We start from the raw sequence: 18,448 nt of genomic DNA, 5'->3' as shown, positions 1-18,448 counted from the left end.
AACAAACAAAAAAAAGGCACCTCTGAATCTTCTCGTCCTCTGATAATAACGTCAGATCCAAACCAGAGTCAAACATCCGTTACAGTACAGACAGAAAAGGGAGTGAAACCAAAAAAAACAGCTATCTTTACAGCTCTACAGCATCCACACAGCAAAGTGCCTCCTCCTCATGTTCTCCCTCACAATGGCACTCAAACCAGAAACTGTACATGAGAAATGACACTATATATTAAAAAAACAACATCAAGCAGTGTGAAAACAGCGATCAGCTTCAAACAAATTGAATCACCATTATTATTATTTAAAATCATACAAAGTGCTATTAGCCACCAGCAAAGAGAACCAGTGATCAAAATTGTCATTTTCTTTTTTCTTGTTTTTAAGATTTTTGTTTTTAGTCAACAGTGACTGAAATCAGTTTGTTTTCGAGACCTGCGAGTAATTTAGAACAGCACGGATGGGCTCGGCCTTTAGACCGGCAACGAGACTTGTTCCATGTTGGTGTGACACACTGAAGCGACGTTGGCCTTTTGGACTGTATGCAATCCAATCCCCTCAGCTTTAAAGTGAAGAAACAATCAGTGACTTTTAGCTCGCACAAATGAAAATCTGATCAGGGCCATAATAGATGTAAACATAGGGGAGAAAAATAAAGATCATAGAAATTTAGAATCCACTAATCTCAAATGTGACCTAATATGACACATTTTTCCTCGTAAATTCACGTCTCAATAAAATCACGTTTAATGTTCTTAATTATATCAGATTACTTTAGTTTTTCCCCTTAAATTTCAGAATTACTTGTAAATTAGTAACTTCATGAGTTTTTCCTACCCAGTCTGCTACTATAATTTTTGAAATACAAAGTTGTTGTTTTTTTTCGCTCTTACCGCCTCCTCCCTTAACTATTATCTATAATTTTTTAAGCTAGAATACCCCAATACACTGTTGTGGCCTACTGAGCTTTACCATTGTCATTTGGCTAAAAAAAATTGCTTTTACCGATGACCAAGAATGCATTAAGATATTCACGCTGTAAATATACTTCACCTGGTCCTAACCAGACACACCAACATCCTCAGCACACATCAACCAAGAAAACAAAAAGTTGTTCATTTTTCTGGTTTGCAGCCACTGCTTTTAAAAATTTACAAAATTCATTTGCAAGCAGAGACTAATAAGATTAAAGAAAATGCTCATCCACCCGGAGGATTTTGGCTGAAGCTTTTTTTTAAACCCCTGGTTCTCCCCCAACAAGGCAAATCAGCTGCCTCCAACACCATGAGTTGTGGCACTACATGCTACAGATGAGATAAAAAAAAAAAATACAAAAAAAGATCAGTGATTAAGAACTACTCTTGCACAAGTTTTTAATGAACTGACAAAGAGGGAAAAAACAAAAACAAATGACGTCTCAAAGATTTTTTTTTTCTTCAAATAGAGTAACCATTATTGTTAATGTGTTTTTTTTCTATGTCTTCCTATTAATAAAAAGTTGAAGTAGAGGGCAGGCAGCAATGCTTCTCTAGGAAGCCGGTTTCTTCAGATCCCTGATCTGTTTGATTAGGTAGGTCTTCTCGTCGTTGAACTGCTCGTCGTCCGTGCGGTCCTTCTGGAAGTTGCTCAAGAAGTCGATGAGTTTGGTCTGGTTCTTGAGCAGGATGTCGATGATGGGCTGAGTCTTGTTGGGGTTTGCTACAAACACCTTGGGGAAACAAAAAAAGGACAAAACAGGAGGAAAATTCAATTCAGTTTTGTTTTATTTATACAGCGCAGATTGACAACACCAGTCACCTCAATGTGCTTTTTATTGTAAGGTAAATACCCTACAATATTAGAAAGAAACTCCAACAATCCGACGACCCCCTATGAGCAAGCACTTGGCGACAGTGGGAAGGAAGAACTCCTTTCTAAAAGGAAGAAACCTTCAGCAGAACCAGGCTCAGGGAGGCGTGGTCATCTGCCATGTCCGGTGAGAACAGAGAGTTTAATTACTAAAGACTAAATATATTAGTGGTGTATAAAGAAAGTAAAACAAGGTGAGTGAATAAGAAATGCTCAGTGGATCATGGGAAGCTCCCAGCAGTCTAGGCCTATTGTAGCATAGCAAAGGGAGGATTCAGGGTCAACTGATCCAGCTCTAACAAGATTTGTCAAAAAAGAAAGTTTTAAGCCTAATCTAAAAAGTAGAGGGAGGTCTCCCAAAAACAAACTGGGAGCTAGCTCTACAGAAAAGGACCCTAAAAGCTGAAGGCTCTGCTTTTAAACATCGTAGCAATCACAAGTAAAACATCGACATGAAAGCAAAGTTTTCCATTAGGCTAATATGGTACTATGAGGTCTTTAAGATAATATGAGCCCTATTATTCAAGATTTTATGTGAGAAAGATTTTAAATCCAATTCTGAATTTAACAGGAAGCCAACGAAGAGGAGCCAATATGGGAGAAATATCTTCTCTCTTTCCAAATTTCTCATTAAATGCATCTGCTGGTTTTTTTGTTTGTTTGTTTGTTTGTTTACCTTGAAGACGTGGAAGGCCTCAAACTGGATGTTGGCACTCTTGTCTCGGAGCAGATTCATCATCAGCTTCAGGTTCTCTGTCCTGCTGATGTACCGCGTCATGACCGTGAAGTTATGTCTGTCCAATAACAGCTCTCCCAGAAGCTGGAGGGGGGATCAAAGTGACAAATTATTATTAGAGAGGCCAGCTGTGCAGACCCCGCCCCCCAAAAAACCCCCAAAAATCCCATGAAGTCTAAGTAGGAATTTAAATCAATACAGGTCGGAGACAAACCTTTAGAGACTGTCGCTTGGTGACGTAGTTCTCAGAGTGCAGCAGCTTCTCATAGTCTGCAAACACCTACAGTGAAAAAACAAAACGCAGCAACAATCTGAGATCAAATTTTAAGCTTTTGGGAAATATCTATATGGACAATACTTTTTCCAAACAATATCTGATAAATGTTGTAAATAGAGGGCTTTTCCACCAAATGGAAATATGAACGCAAAGTTTATACAGCGCCAAATTACAACAGCAGTCGCCTCAAGGCACTTTATAATGTAAGGTAAAGACGCTACAATAATCGAGAGAGACTACACATGAGCAAGCACTTGGCAACAGTGGGAAGAAAAAAAAAAATCATTTAAACAGGAAGAAACCTCCAACAGAACCAGGCTCGGGGAGGGGCGGCCATCTGCCATGACCGGCTGGGGATGATCACTGGTTTAACATGCCCACTCTCCTGTGTTTAGGACACCTTTCCATTTGCTTCCTAAGTTTAACCTGGCTCATTTCCTTTGAAAACATTAGTGCAGAGTGCTGGTTTAGCTAACTGGGTTTAGCAGGCAACCCATATGTCATAAGGCTAATGCAAAGACCTGGGTTCAAATCTGACCTTGTTTATAGTGGCTACTCTTCCAAAGGCCGTTCGTTGATCCCCAGCTCTTCCACTTCTAAGTTTCCTTTAGCGAGACACTGAACCCAAGTGAACCCTGATATCCATGTAGGATTGCCTGTGTGTGTGACCATTAATGAAAAAGTGTCTGTGGATGCAGCTTCTAGTTTTAAAAGTTGCAAAGTGCTTAGGCGATAAACTAGAGAGAGTGCTTACCAACCTGAAAAGCCACGCAGTGCAATTATTTTGTTGCAACAATTATTCAAAATTGCCAAAACAGTTTGGCAGCACAGTGAATCAAGAAGGTTGTAGGTCTGAACCTGTCCAAAGACACACTTGTTGGGTTAGCTGGAGATCCTAAAGGAGCTGCTGGTGTGATGGAAAATGGTTGTTGTGCTCTTTGTGGACTTAATAATAATAATAATAATAATAATAATATCAATAGATGTTGGATTTTTGATTTTTTACATTCTGCTACTTCTGTGTCAAGCTGACCTTACTAAATGAAAAGCTCCACATTCTCTTCCTATGCGTAATCTTTCCGATATACCACAAGTTGATGGACGAGTTATCTTTTGCACACAATGTTCCGAATGTATTCTGGGAGCATGGCACAACTAGTCTCAATAAATATTCTAGACTTACAATTGCTCTTTCCTTCCTGCTGTCTGTATGGTTGTTTGACCTCTAAAATTTAAAAAGAAACCTGGTTGTTTGCATAAATTAGCACCAGATGGCTGTTAAAACATCTGAACCTAGATGAAGACAGTGCTATCGCTTGGCTTTTGAATGTATGGCTGCATAGGGTCAAACACGTACTGTCCGGGTGATGTTTAAGTAATCAGCAATCAATATGATGAAGGTGCTTTTGAATCAAATATTAGATTATACAGGACTTTATCATTTATGGGGACATATCTGATATCGTGAGGTAGGAAAAAAGGAAATCTGAAATGTAACAATAGCGTCTGTATAAGTTACAGAATATTTAAGTAAGAGTTCCAACAGGAAAAGGACTTGTGTAGTTTAGATGAATATGTTTATGCACACTCTGTAGCTTGGGAAAACTTGGAGACAAGTATCAACGCTTATCTGAATGTAGTTATTTTAAAGACAGAAATATCTGCCTGTGTGTTTTAGGTTGAGACAAATGCATATATGATGGAGAAGTTGTTTAACTCTGTGTTTGCACATGGGTAATTTGGCTTGTTAGTATATTTTCTTTTAGCCCAGAAGGCATCTAATGAGATCGATTAAAGCAAATGAAAATACTGCACTGCATCCAAAAGGACAAGAACTGCCTGGACCTGCAAAAATGTAACATATGTAACTAAGAGGAAGTGGATGAATTAGAAGAAACCCCAAACCCTAGACACTTGACTTGAGTAGATCAACACATTGTTATTACAGTGTGTTATTTGTGCAGTCATAGGTTTACCACTAAAATAATAATAACAACAACAGATTGGATTTATATAGCGCTTTTCAAGGCACCCAAAGAACTTTACAATGCCACTATTCATTCACTCTCGCATTCATACACTGGTGGAGGCAAACTACAGTTGTAGCCACAGTTGCCCTGGGGCAGACTGACAGAAGCGAGGCTGCCATATCGCGCCATCGGCCCCTCTGGCCAAAACCAGTAGGCGGTGCCCAAGGACACAACGATCAGGACAGAGAGCCCGAGGATCGAACCGGCGACCTTCCGGTTACAGATGCGCTTCCCAACCCCCTGAGCTATGGTCGCCCTAAAATCTAATGAGTATGACAAATTCTGGGTTTTTTGTGGCTTAGCCTGATCACTGACTCTACTGAGCCGGCAGTGACATCTCCTGACAGGCCGTCGGCACACATGCTGGGTGAAAAGGTGGTTTTGTGTGGGTTTCTACAGGCTGAGAGCCCTGGGGGGATCCTGCTCGTGAGAGGGGCTCCTCTGCCTAGAAATGTTGAGGACACAGAGCAGAGCTTTGTATCGAAAGACGTTATGACATTTAGAGAGGCTGTGCAGTTTTCCTATAAATTTACGTTTTTTGTTTTTTAATCTGCCTTCACTGCCAGCTCATTCAATACTCTATCACAAGGCTTCGTGAATGCCTGTGTGTGACTGGGCCAGTGAGCACTGCGGTGACTGATACCTGATCTCGCTGTGCATCCGTGCAAGGTTTCCTCATGCAGAGTCATTCAGAGCAGTGGACAGTGTTTGCAAACAGAGCTCAGTGACTGACCTCCGTGTGTGGTTTAGGTTAACGATTGCTAAAATTCAAAATAGCAAGGCTAATGTGCATTAATATGTGTGGTGGCTAACAACCATCCCAGACTAATCTCTTCTCGGGAGCTGCAGATGTGCAAATGTGTTTGTAAGTCGAAGCACTCACAGCTTCGTAGTTCTGCTCGAGGAATTCGGCCACAAGCACTTTGTGTCTCGTCAAGAGGTCCTGTGGACAAAGACAGAAAAATGCATCTTAGCTGACGGATTCAAATGTTACCGAACACTTTTTACATACACACATGTATGTATACACTGTACAATCGCACGCTGCCCAAAATTTGTCTCCCGTATTGGATCCAATACAACCATCAGTTGCTCGGAAAAAAAAAATGTATTCCCCAAATGTTGCCAGAGGTTCCTGGAGGTGTTTACTTTCCAGTTTTAATTACAATCATCACACTTCAAAATAGCTGACAAGTTAGCGTCACATGGTCAACGGTCACATGTCTGCAAAAATCAGCATAAGTTAAGACTTTTCCTCAACAAAACATGAAAACAAATTTGCCTTTTCTAGGCCTATGTGGGGAACAAAAATATCAAATTCAAATGACACTTGTGTGGGATGTTGGTTTACTAAATCCAAATCCAAACACTGTTGTCAAAGTCCAGTCTGGCTCTAGTCTAGCACCTGACCTGACAGCCAAAAGAAGAAGAAAGAGAGTTACCTTAAAGGTGGCGAATGCGTCAGAAGCAATGTCGAAGGTGGACATCTCCACGTAGTTGAAAAAATTGTGGAAATGCTCCGAATGGAGAACTATCTTGGCGAGCGGCTCGTGGCGGATGCACTCCCTCAGCATGATCCCACAATTTAGCGCCACCTGGGGCATCTCGTATCTTCAAACACAGCAAGAGAGAGAGAGTAACGCATCACCCCCTCCTCGTCATAGAAGCCATATTTATTGTGTTAAGACGCCATTAGGTTGAGGACAGCACGTGCACTGTGTGTTTATCTCACCCTTTCAGCAGTATGAAGAGGACCTCCTGGTGGGAGCAGAAATATTCAACAGTGGGGCTCCTCGTCCCAATCTGCCTCCTGAGGATGTTGTTGAAGATCTGACACACGTCCTTCTTCCCCTGGAAACACACGTAAAACTGAACTAACCACATAACAGCATCTGTAACATTTAGCACGTTAAAAATTAATTAATTGTGTACAGTAGGAAAAAAAGTTGTTTTAAAAGCAGTGCTACAACCTAAAGTAACTTAAATTTATGAGTTGGAGTCAGAGGAGGCCTGTAATGGTAAGAAAACTGTACAAGGTTTTTAAATACACCATCAAATTTCATTATTTTCACTACATCTTGCAAAACTACAGCAACAATATGCAGCATTTCTTAAAAAGTCTAGAAGAGCTGTTAAGTTTCCTCTGCTCATGGATGTTTATTTTCTATCACGTTTCTGTGTCAGCTTTATCACAAGTGTGCTTCTGCAGCACATCTGTGATACTTTCTTCTGCTTACCTCAAAGTCTATGACCTGCAGGTTTTCTACCAGCGCGATCAGCAGGCCGCTGTTGTACAGCTCCTGGGCCAACTGGGCCACAGTCTCGGTGTGGGGCTCCTTGTCATTGCTTCCATACAGGATCTCTTTCATGGACACCAAACACTTAGACACCTCCTCAGAGGCCTGTAGAACAGAAAACTACAGGTGAGGAAGGATGGAGGCAAAGAAGGCATCATTTAGAGGAATAACATGTAGAAACTATCATTAGTAAAAGAGAGCGTGAGCTTGAATTTGGCTTGTAACTCTGATTCTTTGATCCCCTGTGTGCATGTGTGAGAGAGTCTTGACAGTGAAGCGTCAGAAGATGACAGGCGCAGGCTGTTTCGCGCTCCCACCCTTGGGGCCTCTTGACACCCATTCACACACACACACACACACAGACGCACACACACACACACACACACACACACAGACGCACACAGACACAATCAAATAGATTCCTCTACCTTGTCTGTCTTCTTGTCCTGTTTGACCAGGATGGCCAGGTTTTCCTTCAACGTCTTGACAATGTCGGCGGGACTCTTGTGTGATTTACCAAACAGCGGCATGATGGACACGTGTGCACACGCCTTTGGGACCTGTGAAACACAGCAATCAGTGTTAAATGTATTGTTTATTGACTGATGAATCAATTCAAGCTACAATAGAATAGCCTGTAATTATAAAAGCTACGATCTATTTTTACCAGACTTGTAAAACTGCCAACGTTTCAGTGCTTCCCACAAACGTCAGTTTACAGTGCTGCTTACTGACAAAAATGCCACTTTTAATGTAGTGCATTACAGAGATGACTATAAAGTTGTAAGTGCCCTCTTGTGGGCAAACAATATACTGTGCTCACTTTTATTAAATATTTCTATTTGATTAAATATGAATAAACCACTATTTTCAATCATTTTTCCAATATAAATATTCCAAGAAGCATTCAGAAGCTGCACCGATTGTGATTCCAGCTCCAAGTTGTGCATCCCAAACAAGCAAAAACATTTTTCAAGGCAGGTGCGTAGGAGAGGTACAACGCAAATAATTTGCCACATGAAGGGCACTGAAACGTCACGAATAAATGTATTCCTGCGAACTGCAGCCGTGTGTCTGTGGAAACCGTCATCACCCTGTACTGCACCTACAAGTCGCATACAGATCTTTAGATGGGCTGATGACACTGTGTTGACTCACGGTGTAACATTGTTCTTGCTCCATCTGTTTGATATGAAAAGATAACAAAAATGCTGCTGATAGGGAAGTAACAATCTGAGTAGTCTTCTTCTACCGTTGAAAAACATTCCAACACCATATACATGTCTAGAAGTCAGGTTGCTACACATCTGACAGCCTGTTAGAAATCATATTATGGCAAGAACCAATCAGCTGAATAAAGAGAAACAAGAGTCCATCAATACTTGATCAGTAAATCCGGAAAACTGCTAAAACTTTGAATGTGTCCCAAAGTGCAGTTGCAAAAACTATCGAGGTAGGTATATATAGTCAAGTCAGTAGTTTCTGTAATTTAATAACAGTTTAAATAATCTTAAGATTCAAAAGTAGGGGAGTCCAAACTGCACCGTAACATAACATCTCCGTCATATTATGACACAGCCAGTTCCTTTTTGACTGATCTTATAGTTGGAGCTGGACCACATGAACTCAACCCATTCCTTACTCGTGCTGCTGCAGTCGTTCCCCATTCAAAACTTTTCACTGCTGTTGCATTTACATGCTACTGTTGCACTGTTTTGTCCAATCAACTGACTGTGGCAGATACCAGCCCCTCCCTCAGCTTGCTTCTGCCAGAGGTCTTGTCCTCCCCACCATCACCTAGTGCTTCTCACTCAGATCTTCTGATTGTTGCGGTCCTCATTCTTATATTATAGTGTCTTTAGCTAAAAATACAACGTGCCTCGGATCAGCTATTTGTTGACATGAACTGCTATCCTGTCTTGAAAGAAAATAAATCAAATAAATACCTGAGCATTCAGGATTAAGCTTTAGAATCAAACCTTTTATGTTTTTTAACCACTAAAAACAGGGCAATGTGAGCAACCTGCTGTTCAAACATTCAGTCTATGAGGAAGAGGAAAAAGTTGATTCAAATGAAGGCGGAAGGGAGCTAAATCTGCTCCTTTTGGTCAGAGGATGAGCTATGATGCAGGACAAGGTGAATCATGCGAGGCTTCCCTAGTAAACACCAACAAAATACAGTATGGAGCTGGTATGGAGCATAGTAGTTCGTTCAAGTCCCTTGAGTTACATTAGTTACTCTCATCTTGACAGCTCAAGCCTGTATGAAACCAACAATTCTAGTTTATGTGCATCAAAGTAGCAAGCTGTGTTTTGCCCTATTACTGCCAGAATGTCAATCATGCTACCAACAATGCTACTAGCAATCTGTTGCAGCCACACTGCGCACTAAGCTGACATTGTACATAATGCCAAGCACCTTAAAAGGACTTTCAGCATTTGCTCCTTCAGTCACAGGTTTACAAATATAGCTGTCAACTGATGGTTTTTAAGCTAAAATACCAGGAAAACAACACATAAATATACTTGTTGCTGAGTATATCGGGTAAGTTAGAGAGGTTGTCCACAATGCTCTGTGAGCATATTAAGGGATCCAGGAGGCAGCAGTGGCCTTCAAAATCCAGGCCAGGTCAGGAACAGGCACAGAACTTGTGACTGCTAATCCTCATCTGGGAATGTAAAAGGGCATTAACCCTAACTCCCACCGTCATTCCTCCCTCCATCTGCTCCATCCTTCACTCATTTCATCCTCTCTTTCTTCTCCTCTTCACAAAACACTTCTGCTCCTCCCTTCCCCGTCTCCTCGGCCACTGGCTCACAAGACATTCATCTAGAACTGATGCTAGCAGCCAAATTGTCTGAATGTTAAAGCCTCCTTCTACACTATACATTGTAAAGCATTCACAGTGAACAGGTAAAGTGACCGTGTCCATGGAAGTCCTTGGAAAAACACCTGCACAGTGTTTTCTGGAGGAGAATATTGCTTCAGCTGGACCTACTGAGCTTTTATTTTAATTTGTCCTTTTTTATCCTATCTTGTATCTCTACAGTTATAATGATGAATGTCTTTTTTAAACATGAACAAAGTTTAAAATAATGAGGTCAGTCTGTGCACAAGTAATCCCCCTGAGCCAAAAGCTCAGGTTTCAGACAGCTCTGAGCACTGCATTCAAGGCCGTTTTCATAAATCCATATGATGCTTCTGTGAGCACAGAAGCCACGCCTACCTATTCATCAAACCTCCTGTTTGATAGGGATAACCAATCAGAAGAAAGTTGTCTTAAAGGCAGACAACATCTTTTGGAATGAACTGAGAGGCTACATCAAGGCTTCGACAATGCAAAATAAAGCTTATTTAGAACTGAGTGTAAGTGAATATACTCCTTTATAATAAGTTGGAATAAAAGTATGAAGCTTGAGATGAGTATAAGTTCAAATGAGCCCGTCTAAAGCACATTAGAACAGTAACTCATCTCTGGAGACTGCCGAGTGTCACATACTGGAAGCTTAAAGGAGCCTAAAACTTTAAAGCATTGATGCCTGATATGAAAGAGCCTTATGTGAGACATACAGCTATGGATATTTATTTGACTTGTTGAGACTGTTTATTAAAAAAGTTTCTGACTTAGGTCATCTGTTTTCTACCCTCCAAGGGAAAAAACAAACCTCTCCACAGAGCTACAAAAACCTCTTTGACTTGTTCATTATCAAATACAACAGGAAGTTCCCTTAACCAAGTTCACACACACACACACACACACACACACACACACACACACAGTATCAGTTTCTTCAAACGCCACTTAGCCTGGCAGATGTGTGGGCCACTTCAAATCACAAGACCAGGAGAATAAAGAGCTGTGACAGTAAAGGCTGATTTCCCCTGATGATCGTAAAACAAATCCGTGTAGGTGTGCTGACAGAGTTATTACTTCAATCCTTCCCCTATAAAAACACGTCTAATTACATGACAATGCATCCACCATGCTGGCCACTTACGGCCAACTTACATTTCACAGAGTTGTCATAAAAGGTGCCGACTGTTTACAGCTGCTGCAGATCCTGGTGCGTTGTCGCAATAAGAAAAGTAAGCTGATGCATTCCAGAGGTATTTGAGCAGAACAGTGAGTGCTTTCCTCAGACTGATAAAAGGTAGGAGTTGAAAGAAACATTGAAGGTAAAATGTCATCTTTCACATTATTCAGGAAAGGGGAAATTGCACGGGGGATTGGACGCCTGCAAAAACAAACAAACAAACAAACAAACAAACAAACAAACAAACAAAACAAGAAAACAGCCTGGATTGGAATCACAAGGTTTTCACCTTACAAAAGGAAATCTGAGCTGACACAGCCCCGCTCAGCTATGTTTGTGTTCTTCATAATCAGTTCTTCAAAATGTTCTGTGTGACTGATTTTGATTCTTTATTCGGAAGCAGTTGAATCACAGAGAGGGGACACCGCAGTGACATGGAAAATAATACCAACCCCTCCGTGAAAAATGTTCTTCTGCTAGCTTATGTCATTTGAATACCAAGGTGTGCAGTGGGTGAAAAGGGAGCTGTTTTAAAGTCCATCCAGGAACAGGTGACAAACATAACAAGGCTACTTGAGTTTCGCTTTATCTTTCGATGACATCATGACGGCAAAACTTTAGTCAGGTCAATATTTGTCGAAGGATAAACTGGCAATGAGGAATTGCTCATGAAAAGAGGGGAGCCATGCTTGCAAACAACGCCTTCCTGCTTTTCTAATCTAATCACACTGTAGGCGAGTGCGTCAGGTAATAACCAGTCGAGCAGTGCTCCCAGTCCGGCCTTGTTCCTGCAGCTCTAACTAAGTGTTTCTGATTATTAAAGAATACTTAAAGGGCCCCTTTTAATCATTTAATAACATGTCTTTTGAGTCCTGGAAAGCTTAAGCAGCTGATTACTCTGAAGTCTTCATTTTCACTTGCACCCTTCTTAAGACTGACTAAATGTTATGTAATGGAATTAATCTTGTGCCTGCTGGGCTCGAGCGCACACTGCGAGCTGCTCAGCTTAGGTATAAGCTTACCTGAGATGTTCCTTGTTGCCCCAAATATGAATTTTTCAACTAATCGCAAGCAATCTAAATGAGCTTTAATCCAAATACAGATGTACAGAATATAAGTAAAGGTTACCCAGAACAGGGAGTATAATTTCAAAAAGATTATGAGGCATTATTTCAACAGTCAGGTACAAACATGTGCAACAGGGTTAATAATGCTTGCATCTGTCGTTGCAGCACAGCAGTATGTCCCCTTAAAACAGTCTTAAGGAGTTAAGGAAACTGGACTTCTTTTTGATCTGATGGTAAATGAGCCATGCCTTGACTCACATCTTGTCTCATGTGACTCTTAATAACTTTACAGGATGGGTCAATGACTCTGAGGACCACCTCCCCAATGCCACTAGGTATTAAACATCTGGGACTCCCCATCGGTTTTAGAGCTGAAGAAGCTTCTTGGATGAGAGGTCAAACGTCTCCATAAACCAAAAAGACATTCAGCTGCCTTCATTAGTAGCGCTTAAGAGTGCCACGACCTGATTGGCTGAGAACCTACACAGACATGCTTGCATTCTTGTTCTAAAGGACTGGCACCCCCATTTAAACTTGCCTATGTAAGCAGTGTGGTTCAAACAGCGAGTGAATTCCTTTAAAAGTATTAGAGGTTTTATATAAATGTAAATAATTTGCACAGACTCCCACAATTCATCTCTCTTCATCGCATTAGGACACCAACGGAGGACCATAAATCCTGCATAAAACAGCATCAGAATCGTCAATATTTTAGGAAGTAAATAAGGCGATATTTTAATGTTTCTACTGCTACTCCGTGAAAACAATGTATCCTTTAATTTCTCTTTAGCAATTCTTTTATATAGTCTTGTAACTGCAAGGATAAATCGCTTAACTAAACAGTTATTTTTTTATATTATATACATTTTATATTAAATCTATAATTTACTGGAAGGCTCTTATTTTAGTAAACCAATGAATGAAAAATACAAATCCAATTGGCTGTTCATTGGCTGTTCATTGTGTAGATTCTTTGGCTGAATAGTCAGTTCACTTTAAGAAAAACATAATCTTTAGAGTTCAGTCTGTAGTCTTTGATATATTTGCCTGTCCGTTTGCTACATGAAAACTATTTGTTCAGCTTCAGTCCAAACTTATATCACATGCTCTAAAACTTATCAGATCCCTGCGTTATGTTCCTAAGGTACAAACCAAATCAAATCGGTATAGTATGGTATAATACAATAAAGATTGTCATACTGATAATCTAATTATGTTAGGACCTGACAGAAACAGGCCGATTGCCTTCTCGTGCTGCCTCACTGACACGATATTCAGCCGAGTGTAGACACAGCACCGAGCGACGGCACATTCTCGCCATAAGCAGATTTGTCTTGGGTTATCTGAAAGGATGACCTCTGCTGCAGACATATGGGCCTTTACTGTCATCCTAACACCGCTGTGCTGAGGAGTCACTCAGTACATTTGATTCAACTCGCTTCTTAATGCACTACATGCATATCTGACTGATCAAAGATTTATTTGTTGTGTAGTTGCAGTTTTCCTGAACTATGCAATCCGTTTGTAGACCACTGAATGTTTGATCATTGAACTGCAGCTCTTATGAAAAATGTCTCTCCTCACTATCAAAGTATGGATTCCCTCAAGGTTCAATACTAGGGTGAACTGTATTTTCACTATAATGCTACCACTTACAAATTGTCTAACTGATATAAAAGTAGAGCCTGACTGATATTGGATCTTTAAGACCACTACAGATATCATTATTTGGTCATTTTGGCGTTTTAACCACATCCTTTAATTGTTAGACCTTTACCTTGAAATTTTAAACACTATGAGGCAACTGTTGTTGTGAATTGTTAATATCACTGATACACAAACTACCATTAACGCTGTTATTTCCTCTCGGTTAGAGTACTGCAAAGGTCCTTTAATAAGGTATATATCAGAAATAAATAATAAACTCTAGTTTACATAAAACAGCAAAAGACAGAAAAGCAAATATATTGATCAGATTTTTAATGACTCTAGCTGATTTGTTTCAAATTAATTAGTAGAGTTACTCTTAATTGTCAAGCCTTTAATGGGCTAACCCCAGAAAATATATCAGAACTGCTGCCCACTTACGAATCAGTGCTTCAGGCAGATCCCCAGGCAGGAACTTGCTCTCTTTTAAACACTAAACAAGACCGAACAGAGAAACTATTAGTAATCACTTTTAAATAATTTGTGTCATATAGCAATACATTAAAAAAAAAGACTAACAGTCATATTAGTCATAACTCTCTTGGCACTGCCCTCATCAAACAGCTGCCTTTTGCAGCGCTGGATTATAGTAACATTCACTGTAACAAACTGCATGGCAGTGGGCGGCTCTGATGACTAATCGGTGACATTCCAGCGCAGCAAGATAGTGATCCACGACAGGAGCTGGAGAGACGGTGACGTAGCGATCTGTCACACCTACAGGCCACTCAGGCGGCAGAAGAGGGAATACAAGCTGGACATTTCGTGGCTTGTGGTAAGACCAGGGGGAAGCAGTGGGGCAGCTCGTCGCACACTTGATAATTTGTTCAAATAAATTAACTTTGTGCTCAGGAATTCTTGGCAAATTCATTTAATTAAGCCTAGAAGTTTTCTAACAATGCGAAGAATCTACCACAGCCTTTCAATGAAGGAGAAAGGTGACATCCTATTATTTTTGCCTGGAATGTGAGTCATTCATGGTGTACTACTAACACATGCAACAGGAATGCAAACGCTGAAGGAGGAGCAGCAAGGACAATAACCCGCTCGTTCAGCATGAATTATTGCTGCTGGCATTAGCTAAGTGATTAACATCAACTGCAATAAATCTGACAAAGCATTGACTGGAAGGTTCACGTCTGACGAAGCTGGAACACGTCTATCAGTCGTAAGATCAGAGTGAAGACACACAGGTTGTAGTTTATAGCAGCACAGTTTCAGGCCTTTTTAAGTTAATTTGACAAAGATGGTCAAATTTCTCAGTCAGCATCCTGACCGAGACTGTCCAAGCCAGGGCTCGAACCGGCAACCTTCCGGTTACAAGACGAACTGCCAACTGTTTGAGCCACGATCTAATCTATGCCCACCTCCGACTACAAAGAGTTGTTTGCTTCAATTATATTCACAAGGAAAGGCGACATGAAAGACCAGACATCATCAAGCAAAATCTCACTTACAAAGAGATTGTTAGGTAGGACCAACCTGATATTAGTTTAAACTCTGATCCCCAACTGCACTTGATGCACTTCAGTGAAGCATACAGGGCACATCTGTAATATTTAAGACTGACTTAGGTCTTTGTGCTCTCAGTGGTTAGCACTTTCTGCATGTCCAGCTGGAGGAAGCCGGCGTTATCAAGAATGGCTGTGAAAAGCTACTGCAATACTTAAAGTGGGGACTTTTTTGTCAGCAAGGCAAACTTTCCTTTTCAATCACATTTACTTCCTTACGGGTGGCAGACACTAACCTAAAAACAAGCCTGAGCATTTGATTGGTGGATCTACTGAGAAGCAAGACACAGAGGACATGACAGCCAGGCTAGATGGAGTCTTTATGACTCACATGGACTGCTGGTAGTCAAAGGTAACAGTCTGAGAAATCACAACTATAATGTGCAAGTTTTTTATTCAGGACAATATGAAGATTGCTGTACTTAAATGCAGAGTCATTACAGGTTAATACTGCAATCAAGTGTGAAATAGCTTATATGAGAAGCTTTTACCTTGAGATATCAAGGCCAGTGGATTTACTCATAATGTAAAGCATATATTGTAGTCCGCTTTCAAATTAAAAGCACAAGAGTGAGTCATGAAACGAGACTGTATGGAAGACAGACACCTTTGTGAAAGAATCTACGTCAAAAAGTGTTGTATAGCATCAAAGATAAATGTAGGGCTGGAACTAGCAATTAAGGATGAACCAAATTATTAGGAGAATGCAATATTTTAAAAATAATGTATAAATTTCGCTAATATTGTTTTGTTTCATTTTTTGTTGTTATTTATTCTTCATTCAGTGTCAGGAAAACAAAATAATCTCTGTTCCAGATTATCTTACTAGATTTAAAGTTTCTGAGCTCCTTATCACACCGTCTTTGAACATTTATCTGGCACAGACCTGATCTGATACAGCACATAAACATTGGCCAATGCCACTGGGGAACGTCATTTAATTGCTCGTAGGTTACTAATGTCCATGCGATAGTATCAGTGCAACTATTATTTCAACAGACATTTAACTTGTCAATCATTTATTCACTTTGCAAAATAACTACCTTTTAAACATGAATAATTATGAAATTCAGGCTCTCTTTCCCTATAGTTAGCCTTTTGTCCTGCTCTCTTCTCTTTCCTATCACTCCCAGCTGATCACAGCCCCCTCCCTGACCCGGGTTCTGCCAAAGGTTTCGTCCTGTTAAACAGGAGTTTTTTCTTCCCACTGTCACCAAGTGTTTGTCCATCAAGGGGTTGTCTGATCTTTCCCATTTGTAGGATCTTTTCCCTAGAATATAAAGCACCTTATGGTTGTTGTTGTTGTTGTGAATTGGAACTATTGGCACTATTTAAGTGTCTTTGTTTAAAAGCCATATGATAAAATGAAAAAAATAAAATAAAATTTGCCAAAACTGTGATCTTGATAAGGTTTATAGCTGCATAAAGCAGTGACTCAATGGAGACTTTATGACTAGCATTTTACTTTGAAATCCAAACCCGGAAGTTGGATTGTGATCATTCGGGTTGACCTGGTCCTAGTCGTTTAAAGTAATAAAGGAGGGAGGAGGGGGGGGAATAAAAACAAAATACACACACTGTAAATGAACTCCCGAGGAATTAAAGACCTCGCTAATTACCCTCTTTAGAGGAATAAGAGCTTATAACGCTGACAGCAGCAAACAGCACATAAGGCCGCATTAACAGTCCCAGACAATGTGATTTAACAAGGCTACACCCCTCTCGCCTCCGGCCAAACTCCCCTCTTTTTTGTTTGACAGATTTCCAAAGCTACCCACAGTTGTCTGCATCATCTCATGAACAACTGCAGAAAAGGACGTTGGGGCTCTCTCATGCATCAACATAACCGACGTTTCAACACCGACTTAAGTTACAAAGGGCAGTCATATTAGGTTATCTGAAAGCTATTGCTCTTCGACAGTAGAGCCTAGAAATAATACTTACAGTGGGAAGATGTTTGGTGGGGGGATCTGTAAATGTCTTGACCGCTTCTGTCCCGGTTCACAGCGCAGCCGAAGCTCCCAGATAGACGCCTGTGCTCACGCCAGGGCTGTTTGTCGACACAAAAGTCGGCTAAAAATGTGTACGAAACAATTTAAAATGTGTGGAATCTGTTAAGAAGGCAGTGCTGAATTCCATCTGGTCGCGTTCCAGTGTGCTGCCAAGTTAGCAAGAACGGAGAGATTAAGGACTTCCCGATTGCGCTGTCATAGTAAAATAATCGGCGGCCCCTTGTTTCTTTGGAGGGTGGAGGAGAAGCACGATTGTGCTGTAAAGTAAAGTGGACGCCATCGATGGAGTAATTTAAATAAGGCTGTATTTATGAATTCAACCAAGAAGTCCTCTATTGCATCGGGGCTTCATAAAAACTTGTAATTTGTAGTGCAACTCGCGTCACTTCCTGTGTGCCTCACGCTTGCTAGCTTGACAAATCTGTATCTTTCCAGCCGCGGCTGATTCTCGTTCACATCCTCCGACTTCAAGCGCTACTTACGGCCTTGACTGAAGTATTACTGCATCGTGTATATTCACAAAAGCACATATTTAATACAGTTACCAGGAAATACATCTGAAAACTACTTTGGTGACGTAGGGTTTACGTGCAAGACGGAAATTAAGCGGAAAATAGACCTCAAGGTCGGCAGCAGTACTTATTGGAACGAACCCTAGACTGAATCATGATAGTCTAAACTGGAATAAAAGCCCATTGGAGGAAAGGAACCATGTGGTTGAAATTACACTTCCGGATCACAATTAATAATTAATTCCACTGTCAAATTCTCTCTCTTCCTTTTTTTTGTTTTTAGCTGACTTCAAAAATAAACAGCTAACCATTAAAGATATTTTTAAAATTCATAATAATAGAGAAAAAGGCTAAATTCAATAGAGGAAACCATTTCAGACTTTATTAAAGCTGCTTTTCAATTTACATACAAGTCAGAA

General features: G+C 40.5%; 1 protein-coding gene across 2 annotated transcripts; it reads right to left on the bottom strand.

Annotated features, from left to right (window-relative positions):
- Window positions 1-1,425: 1,425 nt before the first annotated feature.
- On the bottom strand, window positions 1,426-18,182 carry cab39l (calcium binding protein 39-like). 2 transcript variants are annotated; one of them, XM_026158786.1, is made up of 10 exons: window positions 17,450-18,182; window positions 14,376-14,427; window positions 7,614-7,745; window positions 7,126-7,290; window positions 6,621-6,739; window positions 6,331-6,499; window positions 5,772-5,831; window positions 2,796-2,861; window positions 2,522-2,665; window positions 1,426-1,705 (listed from the first exon to the last, which is right to left on the bottom strand). In XM_026158786.1, the coding sequence occupies exons 3-10, from the start codon at window positions 7,713-7,715 to the stop codon at window positions 1,526-1,528; spliced, it is 1,005 nt and encodes a 334-aa protein (XP_026014571.1). In that variant the 5' UTR covers window positions 7,716-7,745; window positions 14,376-14,427; window positions 17,450-18,182; the 3' UTR covers window positions 1,426-1,525. The 2 variants fall into 2 exon arrangements, with proteins under 2 accessions (XP_026014571.1, XP_026014570.1); XM_026158785.1 differs by lacking the exon at window positions 14,376-14,427.
- Between the last annotated feature and the right edge of the window lie 266 nt (window positions 18,183-18,448).

Source organism: Astatotilapia calliptera, chromosome 23 (assembly GCF_900246225.1).
Source record: "Astatotilapia calliptera chromosome 23, fAstCal1.2, whole genome shotgun sequence".
Lineage (NCBI taxonomy): Eukaryota > Metazoa > Chordata > Actinopteri > Cichliformes > Cichlidae > Astatotilapia > Astatotilapia calliptera.
Note: the sequence above shows the minus strand (reverse complement) of the source record. Positions and strands in the feature narration are given on the sequence as shown.